Source organism: Gigantopelta aegis, chromosome 2 (assembly GCF_016097555.1).
Source record: "Gigantopelta aegis isolate Gae_Host chromosome 2, Gae_host_genome, whole genome shotgun sequence".
NCBI lineage: Eukaryota > Metazoa > Mollusca > Gastropoda > Neomphalida > Peltospiridae > Gigantopelta > Gigantopelta aegis.
Window position 1 is genome coordinate 34,503,414 of NC_054700.1, and position 23,489 is coordinate 34,526,902.

Genomic DNA, 23,489 nt, shown 5'->3' on the forward strand with positions numbered 1-23,489 from the left:
TCTGGTTTTAATCACTACATAGGCCGTCAGGGTTTCTGCCAGAGGGTAAAACGGGTATGGCGCCATACCCAATTTGTTTGCGGATTTTTTCTTTTAAGTTAACCTTTTGACAAAATTAATTACTCTTATCATCACTGTATGATTTTCTTAACCCTAAACAACCCATTTTATTTCTGGGGGAGGCCCCCCATACCCCCTGTTGCATTAGCGCCATACCCAAAAATTTCTTCCTGGCAGAAACACTGGCTGTTACTTGTGCAGTACAGGACAGTGCATCACAGGACAGTCTATATTATATTATACACCCTCTATTGTAATATTCTGCTTTTGATACAAATACCGGATTAACTGACTTATGACAATTTATAAAATAAATCTATATGAAAATAAAATAAAAGATATATGTGCATCCCACCAACTTAACTACACATGATATTCAGGTTTTGATAAAAGGGCTACAAAGGCTGTATGTATGTATGTATGTATGCCCACAAAAAATTGTCAAGTCAAATATCGGAAATTAACGTGCTTATATCAAATGAATGTTCAAGCACGCTTGTTGTGGACACAATGTCCGACTTAGGCCAGGCATTGTACCCAAAACAAGAAGGGGAAGGGGGGAAAAGGCTTCTGCAAATTGCAATAAAAACTATTTTAGGTTTAAAAAAAACCCAAAAAACCCAAAACAAATCATAATCTGGAAATTTAACTTAAATGCCAAATAAATAATTTATGTGCGGCGAGCCAAACAAATTGAGGAAAATTAGATGCAATTTTGACGGTTCTCTAATAATAAATATTTTAATTAGGACTCCTAAAAGTAAATAATTTTGAACCAGAAGTAAAAGCAGTCCTAAAATAGAACCAAGGGGTAGCTCTAATGTGGGTTCGCAATTCTCACACCAGTGAGTCTAAGTTCCAAAAATCAAATTCCTACAAGTTATAAAAAAAGATGTAAACTGGAAGTAATCCAGTATACGGTTAATTATTGCCATTATCAAGTTAATAATAATAATATATGGGTATACCAAGGTAACACCTTGACCATAGGAGGTATATGTCAAGGCGAGAAACCGGGAAGGTCCACTTTCATTTTAATTAAGTTGGCTGAAGCAATCTACAAAGGCTGTTATGGGCACACACAGGTTGTAGGTTGTTACTGGCTCCATATTATAATTATTATACACAAACTACTTATTGCGACATTCTGGTTTAAATACAAGCATTACACAGACCATACATAAACGATTGTGACACAGGGCGCTTCCAATTTAGTGGGTAATGTTCAGTACTGATACTAAGTATATACATGAATAGAGTATTTTTTCAGATATGTAGAATATTTCCTTGAAAACTATTAAAATGAATCATACATTGCCCTATTTCAGTGGTTGCACTGTTTGAAAGATTTCGGACAATGTTGACTTTTGTGTGGGGAAAGTAAATAAATGTCTGTCACATTCACAGAAATGTTCGTAAAAATAAGGTTAAAACCAGCAAAGAAAGCAAGCTTGAACCTCATAAACAGCACATTTCTTAATACCTTTTTTTATGATTTTGAAAGACTAATTTGAAAGAAAACTTAAATTTTAAAAACTATTTTGGTCTTTTCTCAGCTAATTATTGAAGTCACATGATTGTCACGTGGTGTGCTGGCAAAACAGATGCTTGCCAAAAATATATTATATGGTCCTTATGTTTTAACATAAATGTCTTTCCTGATGTCTCTTTATATATTTATTAAAATTCAGAATGCATCTTATATTTTTTTAACCAAATAATTTTATCGTTATAACCATTCATTTACTCAACTTATAACATGACTGCAAGAAATCAGAATTGTCATATTAGGACAATTCCACGCTAAAGTGGACATGGAGTGAAAAAATCAAATCATGTTATTCCTTATATATTAAGATTGTTTTTAATGTAAAATTGTCTGGAGAATCCAAATCTGATAAGTAAAATATTGTAAAATAAATGGATGTGTTTGACTTTAGCTATTTTATGAGGATACCGTCACACTAAAAATATGACATTTCCGTAATACACACTATGAATTTATGTACAGCAGCCATGTAATTGAAGGTAATATTCTTTTTATTAGTGTTTTTGCTTTACCACTAACAAAGTACTACACTTCATAATCCACTTTAATGAAAACATTATTTTTTTTAGATTTAGGGGAAATTAGAAAACACAGAATCAGTTTGTAATTCCGTTACCGAAAACAAACAAAAAGTTAGATTGTATTATTCATATATATGTAATCAAGGAATCAACTCATATTCTCTGAGTATATGTTAATGGACATAATCAGACACATTTACTTTCAAATTCATACATTATTAGTAAAATTATATAGCTGTAAACATATGTAATTCGTATCCCAGTCGAGGCATGGGATTTTTAATCCAGATACCGACTCCAAACCCAGAGTGAGTGCTCCGCAAGGCTCAATGGGTAGGTGTAAACCACTTGCACCGACCAGTGATCCATAACTGGTTCAACAAAGGCCATGGTTTGTGCTATCCTGCCTGTGGGAAGCGCAAATAAAAGATCCCTTGCTGCTAATCGGAAGAGTAGCCCATGTAGTGGCGACAGCGGGTTTCCTCTCAAAATCTGTGTGGTCCTTAACCATATGTCTGACGCCATATAACCGTAAATAAAATGTGTTGAGTGCGTCGTTAAATGAAACATTTCTTTCTTTTTCTTTTCACTTTTTACAGGCCACTATTTCAAGCTCTGTATAGATCTTTAAACATATATAGGGTCCAGAAAGTGGAAATGTAACATAACATATTTACTTGAAGCAAACTTTAATTTTACTTTATCCAAAGGCATTTATTGACTGTACATGAATTTAATAATTTATATTTAAATGACAGGATATCCAGAAAATGGAAAGTATCATTCTAATTACCAACATTATACTTTTAAATGTATATAATGGACAAAAAGAAAGCAACTGTTTTATAGTGTTAATGCTGTCTTTACAAGAAAATCTAATCTGAGTAAAATGCTTAAAATGGAAAGATAGCATGTTTGGTTGGCCAAAAAAGAAAATACTGGTATTTTGAATGTTGTCATACATGTATGTTATCATAACCTCAAATAGATGAGGAATTTTATTATTAGGCATAATATCTTTCACTTACCGTAATACAATCTAGATGTTTGACGGTCTGTTTATATAATTTTAATTGGCCTGTGTTCCTCTGACCTGGTGTAATTCTTTTGTTATTAACAATGTCACTGTTCAAGAATTTTTTTCAATTGCTGTCAAACATTTTAAACATTTACTATGTAATATGTACACAGTTTAGTGCTAGTTTAAATCTCCACTCATATACATGTACGTGTACATTTTACCGATATTGAAACTAGTTATCATTTGAAATATTAGTATGAATGCTTAAAACAAGTATACTGAATTATTATTTAACTTATAAAATTATGCAACATATTTGCAAATCAAATTTAAAGTAAATAAATATTGTTTTTCAAAAGTAAATTCAGAGTGGTAATTCCGTTACTGAACTATGTAATTCCGTTACCGGCATTCAATGTTGTACAACAAAATTATGAAAAGATAATTTGGAATATAATTTCTATTTTGTTAATCACAAGTCATTAGGAGATCATTCCATCATGAAGATAAATAATTATTTCATCATACTTCACAGAGTTTGTAGATGTTTTGCGGTGCCAGTAAAAATGGTGTCCGTTTTTATGTAATTCCGTTACCAAACTTTAATTAAGTACTCATGCACTACACTTTGCAGTAGGGAGTCTCACTTCTGCCCATGACAAGCACTAGTGCAGTACTAGTGTATCACATAGTTACATCATTATGATAATTTTTCTTATGTGGACTAGCTGAGTTTAATGCCTGAAATATCTCTCCAACTCGTAATTCCATTACCGTGGAATTGCACATTAATTTTCCAAAAATGCTGTTAACAATGATTCTCAAAAACTATTTGGTAATTTGTCTTGAAATATTTAAAACAACTTTTATAAATTATTTAAGTACATGTTTTGTTAAACAACATAAATGTTTTGATAAAACACTTAAAAGTTTGGTGTTGACCATAAGCTATACCACTAAATGTTTCACTCATCAAAACAGATAACTAAGTTATGACTGGTGCATGCTAGTTTTTGATGTACATGTAGTAAACTTTGCTACATAGTGACCAGTTTAGTGCTCATTTAAAGCATAGAAATACACATAAAAAGGTAGCTATTTGGATAACAACCGTCTATTTATAAATATTGATATGCTTTAAGTACTAAAGGCGTTAGAACCAAATACTTATGATCACCGTAACTGGTCTTCCTATTTTAGTACACAAAGACTAAAATGCTGTAGCCACTTTGTATAAAAATTAAGTATTTGGCTAATTTGGTAATGCCCAGGGTGAGCCCTGAATAACAGCACTAACTTAAAGCTCAACATATCAGAAGTGAAACAGCAACCTCTATCAGTAAAAAATATTACAAACAATCTGGTGTTACTGTTATAGCAAATAATGTCAATATATATATATATATATATATATATATATATATATATATATATATATATATTTATTTATCAGATCACATACTTTAAGAATTTGATAACTTTGCAAATCACCTGAAACCATACAACACTTTCTATTTGAATGTAGTTTAGTACATTCTTTGTGGAAAGCAATAGAAGAATGGATAAGAAATGAAACTGGAATTAATATTACTCTAAGCAGAGACATAGTTATGTTAGGCATGATCAACAACGAAAAAGGTGATTTTGTAAATTGGCTGACTATCAACATAAAATATTAAATTTACAGTATGAAAATACAAAAAAGAAATTTACATGTCAATGCCGCGAAAAATATTCTACAAAATAATTTTGAAATAGAAAAATATATTTATTACAAAAATTGCAACTATGAAGCATTTCATAAGCAATGGACACCCTATAAAACACTCTTTGAAAGAATGTTAATTAAAAATAATGCTTTGAAAGTTCATTTGGAAATAGAGTACTAATTAAAATGTCATTCTCTAATACTCTCTCAATATCCCCACAACTTCTTTATACTTATCTACTGCTGTTGCACCGTCTGTCTGTCTGTCTCTCCCTCTCTCTCTCTCGCTTTCTCCCTCCCTCCCTCCCTCTCTGTCTTATAAATACCACAGAAAGCATTAACATATTTAAATAGCATATTTTGTTTAGATACTATTGTTTAAATATGTACTTTGTAAGGCAGTGACCACGGCTCCCCAACCTGTTCACTGTCTATGTTCTGGGGGGCAATAAATCTTTTTAAAAAAAAGCAAATTAGATGTAAATCAGTCGAGGTCTCGGCACTAGGTTTATTGACATTTAAGCAAACGTACTTGGGTGACACTCGGGGCTCGCGCTGTCGGTAGCCAAATTAGACATTGGCTAATTTTTACAAAAAATGGCTAATAAAATTTGCAAGTGGCTAAAATTTTGGCTAAGCCATTTTCTGTCTTCTTATGTGAACAAACGGTTACATAATCTATCCGACACCTCAAACATAATAATACTACCAAATATTCAATTAGCGTAATAGCCATCTCGAGACCGGTAACGAGAAACGGTGTCATGCAGAATACAGCGTAGGCCTTATGTTTGCTTATTTTAATAATCACGGTTATTAATTTTAACGGCATGCATTCCAGTGTGTACACAATTAGCTGAAAAAGATACATTTTCATATTCATATATAAATACTCTATACAGTACTGCGTAAAACAAATTTGGCTAAAGCATTTTCAATATGGCTAGTAAAAATTCCATTTGGCTAATATTTTGGCTACAGGTATTTTTGATCCAGAGTGAGCCCTGGATACTCCATGATTGATGTATGCATTCATAGTCATCAAATAAAAACATTTCAATGGCAATTTGACACTGAAAGCTGTCCAGCGTTCAGAAAACAAAAAACGTTAGGTATAACTTTATTTTGATGTAAGGACATCTAAAATGACTTCATTCGAGTTTGACGTCATTTCCATTCAAAAATACACAGCACCACATATTCTTAAGTCATTTGAATATCAAGTAATGGCGGACTGGAATTAAAGTTGCGTGTACAGTTTACAAAAACATGTTGTATTAAGCTTGAGCTTATATGATAAAGAGATTATTACCCTCGTGTATTTCGGTATCGTTAATATTATGAATAAAAATAATGTATTATGCTCGCATAATACAATTTTTATTCCTAATATATGATATTGACGATACCGAAAAACACTCTGGTAATAACCTCTCTCTCTCTCTATATATACAACCGTGTCCGGTGTATCGGCGCACTTGGTATTTTGCTTAAGTATGCTTAGGAAGTTGTCATGTTCTCTGTGTTTTTAACGAATTAAAGTTCAATTCCTTTTTTCAATGGTTAATCAAGTATCAACATATTTGTTAAGGGTGCAATTAATTTTTTTTTTTTTAGAATTATCAATAATCAAAATAAATCATTCACCTGTTTTCGTGTATATAAACGCAAAGTAGGTCAGCCTTATTGATATTAAGAATGTTAAAACCAGTCTAAAACACCTTTCCCTCATTTTTTAAATTATAATAAACAGTATAAATGTAATTATTTTTGTGCGGTTATTTTTATTTAAACAGAAATGGAAAACACAGACAAATGCAAACAAAACGAAAGTTTTACACTTTAATTGACAGTCATTACATTTCAGTTCACAATTGTCACATTGTTATAAAAAATATAAAAGCGAAATAAGATCCACGTGTGTGCACAATCTACCCGAGAAAAATAAAATCCATGTAGGCATCTTGGAAAAATATCCGCCCGGTCCCCCCTTCCCCTAACCCTAACCTTAACTCCAACCCTAGCCCTAGCCCGAGTACTCTGACTGTAAGAGAGCTAGACGGACATTTGGACATAAACACGCTCTCATTACAGTCAGAGACCAACCTATGTCTTTTTTTGGCAATTCCTGACTACCAAACGGTAGGCAACGAGTCCCGCTCTAATACCACAACAATCCTATATTTGACGTCAAATACCTTTACATCAATCATTTTCGAGTTAAGTGATACAAAAAAATCCACATATTAATCACTAATACACATACTACAGAAAGAAACCCGACAGCACCCACATTCAGCTACGCTTCGTGACACTCCGTCGCAACAATTACAAATCTCGGCGATCTATTTCGAGACTGGGCGATTCCGCCTTGTGCAGCAGTTACAGGGGTCATCTCATAAGAGGAGGCAGTACGTAGCACATACTTTTGCCGTATCCTGTCGATAACACCCCAAATGTATCCTTCAAATTCAAAATGGAATCAATAATGTGTAATTGTTTTGGTTTAATGACGTAATGAAATCCAAATTCATCCAAAACGGCATTAGCCAACTCTTCCATGTTGTAACTTCGCTTGATATGAGACGGCCCCTGTAACTGCTGCACAAGGCGGAATCGCCCAGTGCGCGATCACGTGGTCTACGTCTCGAAATAGATCGCCGAGCTTTGCAATTGTTGCGACGGAGTGTCACGAAGCGTAGCACTCAAAAAAACTATTCCGAAACTGATCATGAGATGGGTCATGTGCGATCGTTCATTTTCATAGTAATATTTTTAACAAGACCAAACCAAAAAGTACTAAAATAATTCTGGGACAATAGTATAGCGCTTAGGGCTAAAAGTGAGGTCATGGGCGGTCTATAAATGTACAGGCCAAACGGAAACAAGATTTATCTATAGGAATAAAATGCCTATATATTATAATTTATTATAAGTCGATAGACCGTCCTGTGGTGCTTTTGCCAGTTTAAAAGTTTTTGATGCGTTCACTCAACGGTTCAGTTATCTCATCAAAAATCCATTTTACACTTCTATTATTCTTTCGGCTTTATATTTTATACATTTTAACTATTCTAAATCTAACATTGTTGTCAATACTTTACAGATTTAAAAATTTGATGATAAACTTTCAGGAACAGAAACTCACATTCAGTTGATGATGTACAGACAACTTACACTCCGTTGAATTCCCGCTGAAATAAATAGGTCAAATGGGATTACGGAACTTTACGAATTTCACCGAATGGTGCTCGAGTATAACAAATTCATTCTCAACTTACGAATAACCTGAATTAATTAATATATTAATTGCTTTAATAATTCCTTTTAACATATTTGTTAAAATATCACTTTATTGTGTTTTAACTATTATACAATCATAATACTGGTAAATGCTCTTCCTTTTAGTTTAAAATAATTGTTTTGCTTTGTTCGTTTTTCGTAAAATTTATAAAACATATAAATTACAAATTTAAATAACAAAATGGAAACCTCCAGTGATTTTCAAGTGTCTGAACTAATAAATGTTGGTAATTTTATTAATGAATGGGATGACACGGCCCGTTCATGTTGTCAGAAACTTGTAGAAGGGACGAATCAACAGTATGCACTGGCTAGAAGAATGAACATAACAGAAGAAACGGTAGACGAATTGACAGATGTTTGCAGGTACAAAACTTGTTGTCATTTTAAGCCAAGGGAGACAATCGGGTTGAAAGTTAATCAAAGTTGAATTCTGTTTAACAGCACTACTAAAGGACTTTAACCTAGGGGTGCAGAAAGTGCTCGCCAAATGTGAGTAAAAAATTCTGCACCCCTGTTAACCTGATTACTGGATTAATTTTTGACAGAAATCACATTGGGATGATTGAGGGATACAAATTTATAACTTTTACTCATATTTTTCACATAAATGTTTTTAATAAATATATAAAATAAGGTTTATAATTGAATTGGTAAGTATCATCAACATCCCTGTGTTTAGTTCACCAAGGTGACATTTTGACATTTATTGTACCCGATGTTTACAAGTTTAACAGCAAAAGCAAGCGTGCACTTTACGCCCAGATTTCAGGCGGAATCGATACAACCATGGAATTAATTATTTTGTGGCAAAATATGAGATGTACCAATAAATATAAACACTTACTGTATAAAGAAAACTTCCCGAGTCACGTTTTACGCATATATAGACAGTTTGTCCAAATAGTAATCCTGCATTAATCCAATTTTCAGTTACGAACAAAATCTCGAATATTCCCGCTGGCCATTATGAGCATATTTAAAATGTGATTGAAAACTGTTGGCGGAATCGGATTATTTTTATTATTATTCGTCTCGTGTTCACAAGTTTCTTCCATGATATTTAATGGAATATCACGTTTAATAATAATAAGAAGAAGAAGAATAATGATAATAATAATAAATAAATAAATAAACTAATTAATGAATAATATTTGTTTAAAATCAATTAACAAATAATAAATTAAGTAATAATAACAACTAAATAATATAATTAAAAAATCATTAATTAATACTTAATAAATAATAACATAATAATAAATTACTGAATAATGTTAGTAATTATTATAAATAAATAACATAATAAATAAATTATTGATTTAATGGACGACAATGTCTACGTCAGGTATATCGAGGCCTATGCCTAGGGCAACTGTCGCTATGAGGCATCTGATGTTACTATTTTCAGACTTGAATGTGTCAGTGAAAATCATTATAACATTTTAGATTTAGATGTATAAAATATTTTGAACAGCCAGTTTAACTTTCATATTGTCTGTTTCCCCAGTTCTGTGTGTGTCTGTTCAAATAATAATAATAAAACAAAAAAGAAGAGTATAAAAATTAATAATAAACAATTAAATAAACCCCTTAAAATAACTAATGACCTGCAATGATAATTAAACTAAGATTTTTTTAAGAAAAAAAAGAAGAGAAAAACCTTTGAAACGCATGTAAGTAATGGCCTGTAATAATAATATTAAAAAAAAAAATACTAAAGGAAATAATAATTTTTAAGAAAGTAAATACATGAAGGCCTTAAAATAAGTAATGACCTGTACTGACAATCATTATTTTTTTAATAATAATAAAAAAGAATAATACACCCCAAAACTTTAATTTGATAATATTAATAATGCATATAAAGCAACCCACACAAAGCACACATATAGAAACACAAATAACAAAATAAATAATCAATTCCATTCAGTTCTGCAATATTTCTTTTTATTGGGTGTACGTAAATGCTTGATACGAATAATTCTCGTTCCGCAAAATTTTCATTCAGCATTTTCGATGTGCCAGGATAAAAATAGCTTTCAAATGTAAAAATGTGTCATCTTCAAACATCTAATCCTGGAAAGGTTACCAAAGGTATTGTACTTAATAATTTTGTCTAAAATTTATTAAAATATGTTGTTGTACATGTTGAAGCTCTTAAATAAAGCACATATGCCTGATTTTATTAAATAGTGATTGCAAATGGAAAATTCGATCCAATGGATAAACGTTACGGCACAGCAAAAACATCACAATAATAAATATTGTGCCGGAGATGTTTATCTTGATGAACTATCCTGTGTTATGCTTCCAACTCCATTCGGTTTGTTTTTTCATGCACGGTTCGCGTAATCAACATCCGATTTACCGGCCTCGGTGGCGTAGTGGTTAAGCCATCGGACTACAGGCTGGTAGGTACAGGTTCGCAGCCCGGTACCGGCTCCAACCCAGAGCGAGTTCTTAAGGGCTCAATGGGTAGGTGTAAAGCCACTACACCCTCTTCTCTCTCACTAACTACTAACCAACTAACAATTAACCTGGACAGACAGCCCGGATAGCTGAGGTGTGTTCCCAGGACAGCGTGCTTGAACCTTAATTGGATATAAGCACGAAAATAAGTTGAAATACAAATACATCCGATTTGTTGTCATCTGCTTGTCGTTCATTTGTGAGGTTTTTCTTCACAGTTCTAGAACATTTTCATTAACAATAAATTTCATACAAGTAAGTATCTAAATCAGTGTTTGAATGAATGTTTAACGACACCCCAGCACGAAAAAATACATCGGCTATTGGGTTGTCTCGACAAATGAAAATGTGCTTGGACAATCAATTTTTTACTCAGTGGTTGTCCTATGGACAAGTAAAACATGTTCAGTGCAGTTTCATTTTGAGCAGTTAAAAACCCATTGTCCTTGCACTTCAGTGGAACAAACCATTTATTTGGACAAGTGAAAATATTGACAGACAATTAGATTTCTAGATGTACTTGTCTGGTGGACTAGTGAAAATTTCTGCTTATTTCTATTGCTGTAAATACCAAACTTTAGAAACCCCTAAAACCATTAATTTTACTAAGTCGTTTTTGTTTATTCCTTAAACTTACTGATATCAGGTCCACTCAACTCGTAGAAATTGACTTAAAATGGAGGAAGATGAATTAACATTTGGTGCGAGAAACTTTTTGTGCCTCTACTGTAGTGAATAGTATCCACAATCCATTCATAACAATTGTAAATAATTTTAAGTATATAAATTGTGTTCATTAAAAAGAAAACAAACTTACAAATTATTCACTGGTATGAACATAATGCCTATCAGTATTGACATCAAGTGTTGGAGCTCTATGGGTGTTGGTAAAACTCGGACCAGACAAGAACGCTTGTCAAACTGAATTTTTCCTTTAAAAAAAAAATTAAACAAAGTATTCGTCAACTGTGCATAGTTAAGAAACATATACGTTTTTATGTAGTAGCCTTAAAAATGGAAAATGACGAACAGCACATGTGCTGTATGATACTTTTTTCAAACGCATACGCCTGAACGAGGTTAGAAATGTTGTACTGTACTCTTTCCTGTTTACTGGAGGGTGCTCACTTTTGTTTACTAGAATGGATTTTTTTTACATCCACATTGTTGATTTTTTACGTTAACTGATTGCAATCTATTTTGTTTCACGTATGGTAGCTGGAAAATGTAGAATAATATTTTCGTAAATATCTTATCCGTGTTTTTGTTGTTAGGTGAATGCTTTTTGGGACATCGATGGTATTATTTTTGTGGAGGGTTTTTGTTGTTGATATTTTAGATCAGTTATTATTGATTAAAATTAAGCAATTTTTTTTTTAAACTTTCATTTACTTATGGGCATTTATGGGTAGATGTCCATTATTCCCACTAACTGCCATTCTCCCCATCTCCAATTACAAAAATCATGATTATCCCAGTGTTAGTATTGATCAGGAATTTAATGACAGATATCAGATTAATGACAAAATTAATTTAAAAAGACCTTGCTGTGCGCAAAAAACTTAATTGTTGTGCAGGCCTTTGAGAATTCAAAATCTGTGTGACCCATTTATTGGTTATGCAGAAATAAATCCAGGTAACCCATTTCATTTTTGCATAACCCGTTATATCCAAGTCAACAAATGGTGCTCCAAATTTTGCGCGAACAAAAAATAGGTTACTCAAAATTAGATATGTGTGAGTAAAATGATCATTCTCGTAATTTTCAGATGCTAAATTAGTGAGATCTAAAGCTCTGTTTAATTAAACAATTTTTTTTAATTATAAATGTAAAATAGCCAGGGTTGCAGTAAGCCTTGCTTCTACTATACATATGGAGGTGCTGAGTAGGTTTCTTCTACTTAAATGCATAATAATTACTGGTTAACAAGCATTCCATCCCTTTCTCTACTTTTGTGTTCATGGAGCACAATAATGTTTGCTTTTGTTTTTCAGTGTTGATGCTTTATTGACAGGGAAGGAACCACAGAAGGAAACTCTTTACAAACAGATTCCTGAAGATCTGGATCTCTACTGTACAAGGTAGGGAAAATATGTATATGCTCAGAAATTATATTGTTATTAATCTCCAAATATTTGTGTCAGTATTCCAGTGACCATTATTCTTTGTTGGGTGTCAAAGAAAGAAAGAAATGTTTTATTTAACAACACACTCAAAACATTTTATTTACAGTTATATAGCGTCAGACATATGGTTAAGGACTACACAGATTTTGAGAGGAAACCCACTGTCACCACTACATGGGCTATTCTTTCCGATTAGCAGCAAGGGATCTTTTATTTGCGCTTCCCACAGGCAGGATAGCACAAACCATGGCCTTTGTTGAACCAGTTATGGATCACTGTTCGGTGCAAGTGGTTTACACCTACCCATTGAGCCTTGCAGAGCACTCACTCACGGTTTGGAGTCGGTATCTGGATTACAAATCCCATGCCTCGACTGGGATCCGAACCCATTACCTACCAGGCTGTAAACCGATGGCCTAACCATGATGCCACCAAGGCCGGTTTGTTGTGTCAAGCCATGTTGACACCAGGGGCAATGAAAAGGCAAATTCAGATGCCAATTCTACTGTAGATTTATCTGACATCAGGGTTGATGTGCCATACAGTGTCACTGATTTTAATTATGGCATTTGATGGTGCGAAGCTTCAACAGCATTAGTGGCCTCGTGGTTAAGCCATTGGACATAAGGCTGGTAGGTACATGGTTCGCAACTCGGTACCGGCTCCCACCCAGAGCAACTTTTAACGACTTAATGAGTAGGTGTAAGACCACTACACCCTCTTCTCTCTTACTAACCACTAACAATTAACAGCTAATCCACTGTCCTGGACAGACAGCTCAAATAGCTGAGATGTGTGCCCAGGACAGCATGCTTGAACCTTAATTGGATATAAGCACAGAAATAAGTTGAAACGAAAATGAAATGAATTTATATTGAACATTGTAAAGAAGCATTTTCAGACATTGTTCTAAGTTACTCTGATCATATATTCCATGACTGGTATATCAAAGGCTATGAGATGGTGTATATAAAAGGTCTCTTGCTACTAATTGAAAAAAGTAGCAGGTTTCCTCTCTGAGACTATATGTCAGAATTAACAAATGTTTGACATCCAATAACTATAATTTTTTATGACCGATGATTATTAAATCAATATGTGCTCTAGTGGTGTCATTAAATGAAACAAACATTAAATGATATTTACTGATCAGTATTATAATTGACACTAGTGTGTGTGTGTGTGTGTGTAAGAAATATGGAGGATATTGATTGGATGGACATTATCCTAGGTGTTTTTTTTATTCTGTCCAGTAGGGCAATGTCCTAGAATTGTTTACGGGAAGATCACTCTAGTGAATTTACATCAAAGTCACAGTCATGTTACAATTATGTGACCAAGTTGTTTCAGAGAATGTATGAAAATTGGATTGACTGTTTTGGGTTTTTTATCTTGACTTGTAGGTGAAATATTTTTATAGTATTTTATAATAGGAGATTGTTTAGACCAGTTTGATTTTATGCACCACCTTATATTCGTATAAATACTAAAATCCAAAACTACAACAGAGTATTTAAATGTATGGGGTTTTTTCTTCATATTATTACCTTAAATATGATGGTTTAAAGAACGAAAGGCGACATTTAATAAAGAAAAATGTTTATTATCTGATTTTGATGCATATGCTACTAATTTTGAAGTACAAAATTAACCACAATGATGAATACCCATTTAAGTTCTACTAAACTGCAGTGATGTTAAAAAATTGAAAGCCATACTATATACTTAAATAAAGATAATTTTTCAGCATTTTGGACCAAAACGTGAAAGCAGATAAAACAATTTTTTATTAAAAATCTGTAATCATTGTAAATGTTAATAACAGTTTTACATTATTTGTAGTTACTATTTTTATAATTATCTTGTTAGTACTACTTTATTTTTTCAATTGATTTGTTGTAAATATAAACATGCATCTATATAAATGATTTAATGTGGATAGTTTAAAGTTGTTGTTTTTTAGATTAACAACAGTCCTTTAATGTTTGGGTTTTTAAAAATACATGCATGTATTAATTTTTAGGTTTCAAAAATATGAACTGGAAAGGCGGAAAGATTTTGGATACAAACAGATGGTTGCAAGGAACATGAAGTACAGCTTGTCTGAAAATATAAAGGTACACAGTTCACAAACCAACTAAAGTCAACTAGGCATAGATGGTTTCCAGACAGTTTCACTGAATATTAATCCACTTTACAGTAGTTTATTCAGATGAATGTGTAAAAGATGCATTTATTTTGGTGAACCAGGTTTAGACTGGCGAGCAACGTTTTTTTTTTTTTTTTTGAGGGGAGGGGTGTCAGTCAGATCATGCACTCCTGAAAAATATTTTTAAAAAAGAAAATGAATTTAGGTCATCCATTTCTTTTTTTACATAAGCCATTGTGTCTGTGTAATTGCAGTCGTAAAATAGGTTACGTAAATGAAGATTTGTTGTGTGAGCGATGTGTAAAATGAAACGATTGGTTTCACAATTTTCTGAGGCTTGTGTTGTGAAATATTGTTAAATGTGTATACTAGTTTTCTTGTTAATTGTTTTCAGTGCTCCGATCACAGGCAGGAAGTGATGACAAAAACTAAATCACCCGTGCTGTGTCCCAACATTGTCCTAACTGTTTGTGTTCACAGACCGTACATTCCAGGACCTTACTCAAAAGTAAGTACCCATACTTAGCCTTAATTGTAGTCACTTAGGTCAGTGTTATAACTGGCACGCATACATTTTACAGCCACTTCATATAGCAACTTCAGAGTAAAGGTGAGTGCCCATCTGGCAATTAGAATATTCTGTGAAAAAACATTTAAATGATACCTTGGTTATCAACAGTTCAAAATGTGGATATTAATATAATCTAGCATACACTTTGGTATTCATTAGTTATTGATGATGTTGCACTTTATCAGTCTGCACTTGAACAATACAATTTATACTCTTTTTACTTCTTTAATTTACACTAAAATAATTCTAGGATAACACCTACTCAAATATAAACTTGAACTGTTAGTATTAAAATCAAATTCTCGGGTCTATTATGGCTGAAATAGTTGGGGTTATTAGTATTATTTAATCAGATATCACGTGAAGGAAACTTTGAGCTTATTGTCTTAATAATAATGATATTATTAGTCCGACACTAGTCCGAAGAAGACTATAGGTTTTGTCTGTCTGTCCATCTGTCTGTCTGTCCATCTGTCTGTGGACCATATAGTTGTCCAGACTTTTTTCAACAATGCCTGAAAATGTTGAGCTGACGCGTCGTGGTTAGGCCATCGGTCTACATGCTGGTAGGTATTGGGTTCGGATCCCAGTCGAGGCATGGAATTTTTAATCCAGATACCGACTCCAAACCCTGAGTGAGTGCTCCGCAAGGCTCAATGGGTAGGTGTAAACCACTTGCACCAACCAGTGATCCATAACTGGTTCAACAAAGGCCATGGTTTGTGCTATCCTGCCTGTGGGAAGCGCAAATAAAAGATCCCTTGCTGCCTGTCGTAAAAGAGTAGCATATGTGGCGACAGCGGGTTTCCTCTCAAAATCTGTGCGGTCCTTAACCATATGTCTGACGCCATATAACCGTAAATAAAATGTGTTGAGTGCGTCGTTAAATAAAACACTTCTTTCTTTCCATATAAAGTTACAAAATCACGTTTGACTTTCATGGGGATTGGCCGATTTGTTAAATCATAAAATAATGAACTAATATTTGTTAGGAGATACACACACAACAATTGTGTCTTATAGGGGACATGTATTACTTTAGCAGTACTCTCAGAATGCTTGTTAAATAATGAATTAATTTGTTAGGAGATACAAAAAGGTTTGGGCTCTATACTATATGTTGCTATTTTTAGCTGAGACAGGATGACACATTCCTGGTTCTAGGAACACAGAAGCTGACCGAGCTACGGGACGTGGTCACGTGTGTCAGTGACCTGTCTGTGGCGGGCGATTTCAGCGACAATCCGGATTTGACCGCCATCAGCAGTGCTAAGGTATTAAAAATATTGAAGTTTTTTTGCTAATAAAACAAAACGGTAACAGAATATTCAAGCAATTGAAAATTGTAAGAACAGTTGTTTTGTTTGTGTGTCGTTCATGTAAATAACCTATTTTTGGTTCCCACATTAAATTTAGGATATGCATTTACATTGATATAATGGGTTAAACAAAAAGAAATGGGTTACCTATAGTTCATTTGTGTGACAATCAAGTCAAAATGTTTTTGTTTTCCAAATTACTATCAAATTTGCATAGGTTAAATCTTATTTTTTGATACAGGTAAGAAGACAACTGATAGAACAGGCAAGATAAAGCATGTGCAGTTCTGCCTTTAGTGCTTTGTACTGCATTATGTATTAATTTGGAAACAATGCAGCTGAAGCTTCACATGTTCTAGCATTTTGACATCTCCTTTGTATTAAAAATGAGATTTAATGTATATAATTTGATGGTAATTTGATAAGAAACTTTATTATTTAAAAATAAAATTTTGTATAAAGTGTTATTTGAGTTGGAATGGGTTTACAACTCTATACTATGTTTTACTATAAATTTTAACATTATTCTAAAAGTATACAGTTCTATGCCAGTTCATTGGTTCCCTTTTAGTTAGCTTAGTAACTGGTTTAACGTGTTCATATACCACTAGGTTTCGAACGCGCCTATCCCGAGTCCGGCCTCTGATAGGATCGGGGGTCTGACTCGGGACAGGAATAACCTAATAGGGTCAATTTTGACATTTTTAATATTAACACCAAAGCTATGAAAAGAGGAAAATTGGGGTTAATAAATTTGGGATGTGCTGTTAAAGAAAAATATTAACATTCCTAAGCTATATTAATTATTAATATAATATAATTTTGGTGCAAATTTAGATGGGCAGGTCTAAAATGAATAATAATCATTAAACAGTATTCATTAAGCCCATGGGAGGTTAGGAGGAAAGGTTGGGAAGTTAGTTCCTTTTTGACACACATGTGTTACGCAACTTTTCAATTTTCAGAAGCTTATTTATTTATTTTATTTGAAACAAGGTCTGTCTGAGATATCCAAAGTAGGCCTACAGTTGCATAAATTTAATTTTGTGATTTCAAAAAGTGTTTGAAATGTTCAGTCAGAAGTTTAATCTGTTAAGAATTGTCCAATCCATGTACAAATTTGGCCAATTTTGTAGGACTCCAAACTTTGTTTATTTTTGTTTTTATTTGTAGGATATTTTCAAGTCGGGCTTCTTTTTCATGGAAGGAATTTTTTATGATGATATGCGGGATCCACTGAATATAAGATACAGCAAGTAGGCTTTATAATATTATAATAATGGTCTTTGTAGAAGTAAAATAAATGTATTTAGTAGTACTGTTTTCCTTATGTATGTATTTGATTGAGTGCTTCAGATATGTTTGACATGCAATAGCTGATGATTAATAAAGCAATGTGCTCTAATGGTGTCATTAAACAAAATAAACTTAAATTTCTTTCTTTAAGATTACCAAAAGGCTCAGTGCATGATGTTATTCCAGCCCAGACATGAAAAGTTTGATGTAGCAAATTTAGTATGTTTAATTATTTGCCATTAAAGAGACACATCCTAGTTACGGCTAGTTGTTAACCATTACGGCGTTGTTTTTCGCTATTAAACCCATTTTTTCACAAATAAAATTGCACTTTACTTACCGTTTATTATTTAGAATATACATTTCCATTCACCTGAAGTGTTTTTTTTGTAATCCTGGTGTTTGTAATACCACAAAATGCATTTTTCGTATTTCTGAAAAACGGACGCACGTTTGAGAAAAAACTGTTGAGCAGACAAGGTCTAATCTATTTTTAGACGGGATATTTCCATTTCAATGTCACAGACGTTGGTATACCACGTGACCGTTATCATTTTGGTTCGGTTTGTTTTCTCGTGCACGGTTCGCGCAATCAACATCCGATTTGTTGTTCTTCATTTGTGAGATTTTTCTTCACAGTTCGTGAACATTTTCAGTAACAATAAAGTTCAGACAAGTAAGTATATCAATACAAAATGTTACAAACCCTTAAAACCAATAATTTTGCTAAGTCCTACGATATCTGGAGAGGGGATACAACCAGGACAGAACAGTTGGAAATGTTGGAAATGTCCAGGAGAGGTGAAAAGAACGCACCCCAAGTCTGTGAAATTTGTAGTGACGTAGGCATTGTTGTGCTTCGAGCGACATCTACCGGTGACATTAGAATACAAACTTTCAAAATTATTTCATGCAATTGGGACATGGTATTTATCAATATAAAACCTGCTTTTTCACTCCATTTGATAAAAACGTGATCTAAGTGTGTTACAGGTTTGTAGATTAACAAAATTAGAATTTATTTTCACTGGCTGGAACTAGGGTGTGCAGCTTTAATGCACTGGATACCTTCTCACACCCATCAGACAAGCTTGGTGGACAACATAAAGAGCCAGTGCTGGAATAAAGCTGCAGACTTTAGTTTCAACTTGTGAACATTGACACATCGTTTGGTTAATTCTACAAACATATAACACATTTGGATAACGTCACAATGGAGTAAAGTGGGGAAATATCCTTAAAAAGTAGCTTGAAGCTTGTCTCCATAACAGTTACTAAGAGGTATGTGCATTTTGTAAAATATGAAGAAAAAAAGAAAAAAAATGGTATTAAAAACACCAGGATGACCAGAAACCAGATGTACGTAACTGGATAATCTAAACAATAAAATCTAATATCTGATTTCGGTTTAAAAAATGGCTGTAATAGTGAATACTGTAGTGTTTACAAACTAGGGTCTGTCACTTTAACATTGTAACAGATATAATAAATGTCATGGACCCTAATTATTCGGGCAGCCTGCGGATCGACTCATTATTTAACAAGGGCACATTACTGCTGTGGTTATATTGAGGGGTGTAATATGTTTTAACTAACATTTGGGTGCAGAAATAAGTTGATTGTTCACATGACTCCAACCTTCCAGTACAGTAGTTCTGGTCACTAATTATTATTCATTTTGTTCTTTGTTTCAGAGAGATTATTGAGTGGGCAAGTGAACCGTCCCATGGACAGAACACTTACGTAGCTAAAAACATGGAAGATACGCGGTTCTCCGATCTCACTGTACGACTCGGACAGCCGTATCTCTACATGCATCAGGGCAACTGTGAACACATCATCATAATTAGCGATATACGGTAAATTGTTGTCGTCAATGATACCTTGTCGTTTCAGGGAAGCTATCACTCTCACTGCCCATCACTCCTCTGAGACTAGTTCAAGGAGAATAATGTTTAGCTCCCCTTAGCATGTGAATTTATATAGCATCAGCTTTGCAATATGTTAAATGGCTCTCCGTAATCTAGGTTATGGGAGCAATTAATGACTCTTTTAAAAACGAAATATTTCAATAGAAATATGTCATGCTAAACAAAGATATAATCTGTTGGAAATAAAACAGGGTGGTCCAAGGTCCATGATTGGTTTGTATCAATGGTAATGGTATGTGGTATTCTGTCTGTGAAGATGTGCAAATAGAAAATCCTTTAGAAAGTGGTTTGCATCTGTGTGTTTCTTTTCACTTGATACGGAATGTTTCACACCTAATAGCCAGTCTAAAATGTACTGGGGTGTTGGTTAAATTAAAAAAATTGTTTTACCTTTATTTAGGAGACTGGGCCATAGCTTTTTTGTTTCCCTTTATTCCACATACTTTTGTTTGTGTGTATTCATTCAGAAGCATTTTAATTATTACTGATTTAGTTCCAAATGTTTGTTTCAGATTACTGCACTCGTCAGACCCTCATGAACTCCAGAGCTACCCATTTAAAGTGCTGAACAATCGCACGCGTAGAACAGTGTGTAGAGCATGCATGACAGGAACAGCAAGGTACAGTACTCACATTCAATATTATCATTAAAAGTTCAAACACGTAGTTAACAATTACGATAAATTTATGTCGGAACAGCACGGGTGGGAAAATCCAATGGTAATTAAAGGCAGGAGAATAATTTATAGTATAACATATATATTGAGGTTTAACATAAAATATTGCTTGTTTTCGGTTACCCAAACCACCCTAATTTCAAGGATTGAAATTCGGTTTGCAGAGTCGGAAGCAATCTTTGCTGGAAGCAAATGCTAGAAAGTCACAAGCAGTTCTAGAAATTAGACAGATTCAATATTCTCATTAAAGTCTCAACCACATAGTTACAACTATGATAAATTACTATTCTATTTTTAATTACCATTAGATTTCCCCCAAATTTTGTCCAGAAATAAGACGTGAAAAAAACATTACATTGACACAGATTCCACATTCCAGATTGTAACCATGTCACCTGTATGGACTGACTTGGATCTTCTAGGACAAAAAACATGCAACTTTTTGCCAGCTACTATTTTGCTTTTTATACGCTCATCTAAGATGGGTCGTATTATGGTATGGCATTGTCTTCTGTTAATATTTTCTTGTCCGGACCATATCTTGCATACAGATGCATACAGGAGCATCAGACCTCACATGTAGGAACAACTTGGGATGGCGGTGTGTCGCATACTATTACTAGGTCACTGTGACCTACCTTTCATGGTCTACTGCACATAACAGTAAATCCTTGTCCAGATCGTATCTTGCATACAGATGCATGCAGGACCATCAAACCACATGTAGGAACAACTTGGGATGGTGGTTGGTCCAAAACAAACTGTTCATCCATCCCATTGCAAACATTTCATATAATTAGAATTGAAACATACCTGTAACATATTCATTAATATAGATATGGTTTTCCATCAAACTCCTGATTGGCGTATCATGTACCTCACCAATACTCGTTTATGAAATATTCTTCAAGAAGGGTGGAAGCTGATTTTTTTTTTACATTTATAACGCTATGCAATGTTTACATACCTTAGTGCATGTCATGAAGTTGTTTACATAGTATGTAGTTGTTTATATGGTTTCGTTGTAATGATTTCAAAATTAAAGGCTTTTTAGAGGGAAAACATAGCTGAGGTAATAAATAGAATAACAACTTTATTTTCCTCCTGATAGTTTTCATTGAAGATTATTTCACTCGGGATATAAATTTGATAATAACTCATTTATTATCCTCTATATCTTTTCCAAACTTAATATTCTGCTAGAATTTTTCATATGTTAATTTGATTTTTCAGATGGATGGTTGAAAAAAGCCATTTAACACCAGACAGCCCAAACTTTTTGTGTAACGTCTGCTTCAAAATGCTGCTTTATGACAAGAACAACAAAAAGATTGGAAACTTTGAAGCAAAAAAGTTCTTTGACAGTGCAGTAAAATAAGAAATGTTGTGTGAAGTTGAAACTAATTCTCAACATAACAAAGACAACTTTGTTGAAGAATGATCTGACCACATGACCGTAGATCAGTGGAGGTCCATGGTCTTCACACCTGCCTACCCAGGTGATTCGGGAAACAGAAAAGAATTGCTTTTCTAAAGACAGAGTGAATCTTTAAAAAGTATCGAGTTTTCTCAGAGGGCAGAAGGAACATGATTGGTGTTTATACAGGAATGGAAATAAATGTACTTGAAACAGCTGTCATTAAAAAGTGGTTAATGTTCCACCCATTGCAATATAGAAAGCATTTACAGTTGGCCCACAATCTTCTACTACAGCAGTCTTATTTTCCAGGATGAAATGCACTTTTTTAAAAGTTCTTACGGGTTTTTTAAAATATGCATGCCGGTGTTTGAATTGTCATGTGACCTGTTTACCTTACTTGTCTGGGGCACATCTTTCTTATTCATTCATATAGAATCATCAAACCTTGCATGGAAATATTACTTGGGAAGGTGGTGTGTTTACAAATTAGTGCATATTAAAGAAAATAATTGTCCAGGCCATATTTTCCTTATTAATAAACTGGTTTTGTGTACCCTTGGGACATTTCTCTCTTCAGCCAGTGCACCACAACTGGTATATCAAAGGCCGTGGTATGTGTTATCCTGTCTGTGGGATGATGCATATAAAAGATCCCTTGCTGCTAATCGAAAAGAGTAGCCCATGAAGTGGTGACAGCGAGTTTCCTCTCAATATCTGTGTGGTCCTTAACCATGTCAGATGCCATATAACCATAAATAAAATGTGTTGAAGGAAGGAAATGGTTTATTTAACGATGCACTCAACACATTTTATTTACAGTTATATGGCATCGAAAAAATGTGTTGAATGCGTCATTAAATAAAACATTTCCTTGCTTAATAAATCAACGTGGTTTAGTGGTGTCAAAAGAAACTTCCACCACATTCTAGTTTCAAAGGTACAATTATTTATCCTTCTGCATACAAGAGCCATCAGCTGAGCAAAAGGTTACTTTTTTCTCAGCTTAGCTTGCAGCAATTTCACTGTACACATGGAGCAAAGTGCTGAGCAGCTCTAGTGCAATTTTTTAAAACTTGTTTTTAACTCGTTTCAATTATTTAAAATGATTTCAACTTGGCGGGTAGCTCATATTGTGCAGACACGAGATTTTTGCCATAATAGACAAAAAATATGAAATATATTTTCCTCAACTGCTAGAGGCTAAAAAAAACTATCTGCTGAGCAGTCTTGAGTAACATTTTGATCAGCTGAGCAGTCTTGAGTAACTTTTGCTCAGCAGATACAGTGATAGCTCACATAGATCTTATGCCTATTACCTACATTAAAACAATTTACTTGGTGTTAATTATTTTTTCAGCCTACACTTGG

At 33.6% G+C, this 23,489-nt stretch overlaps 1 protein-coding gene across 1 annotated transcript; it reads left to right on the forward strand.

The window, feature by feature from the left end:
• Nucleotides 1-8,321: 8,321 nt before the first annotated feature.
• LOC121384329 (snRNA-activating protein complex subunit 3-like) lies at nt 8,322-22,676 on the forward strand. Its single transcript, XM_041514678.1, has 9 exons — nt 8,322-8,528; nt 12,627-12,713; nt 14,782-14,875; nt 15,302-15,415; nt 16,612-16,752; nt 17,971-18,053; nt 19,788-19,952; nt 20,537-20,644; nt 21,935-22,676. Exons 1-9 carry the CDS (start codon nt 8,344-8,346, stop codon nt 22,077-22,079), a joined length of 1,122 nt encoding a protein of 373 aa, XP_041370612.1. The 5' UTR covers nt 8,322-8,343; the 3' UTR covers nt 22,080-22,676.
• Nucleotides 22,677-23,489: the final 813 nt, after the last annotated feature.

Coding starts and splice junctions, on each gene's coding strand:
- LOC121384329 (XM_041514678.1), top strand. CDS start 8,344: ATGGAAACCTCCAGTGATTTTCAAGTGTCTGAACTAATAAATGTTGGT. Junction 8,529..12,626: donor GAATTGACAGATGTTTGCAG/GTACAAAACTTG, acceptor TTTGTTTTTCAG/TGTTGATGCTTTATTGACAG. Junction 20,645..21,934: donor TGCATGACAGGAACAGCAAG/GTACAGTACTCA, acceptor TTGATTTTTCAG/ATGGATGGTTGAAAAAAGCC.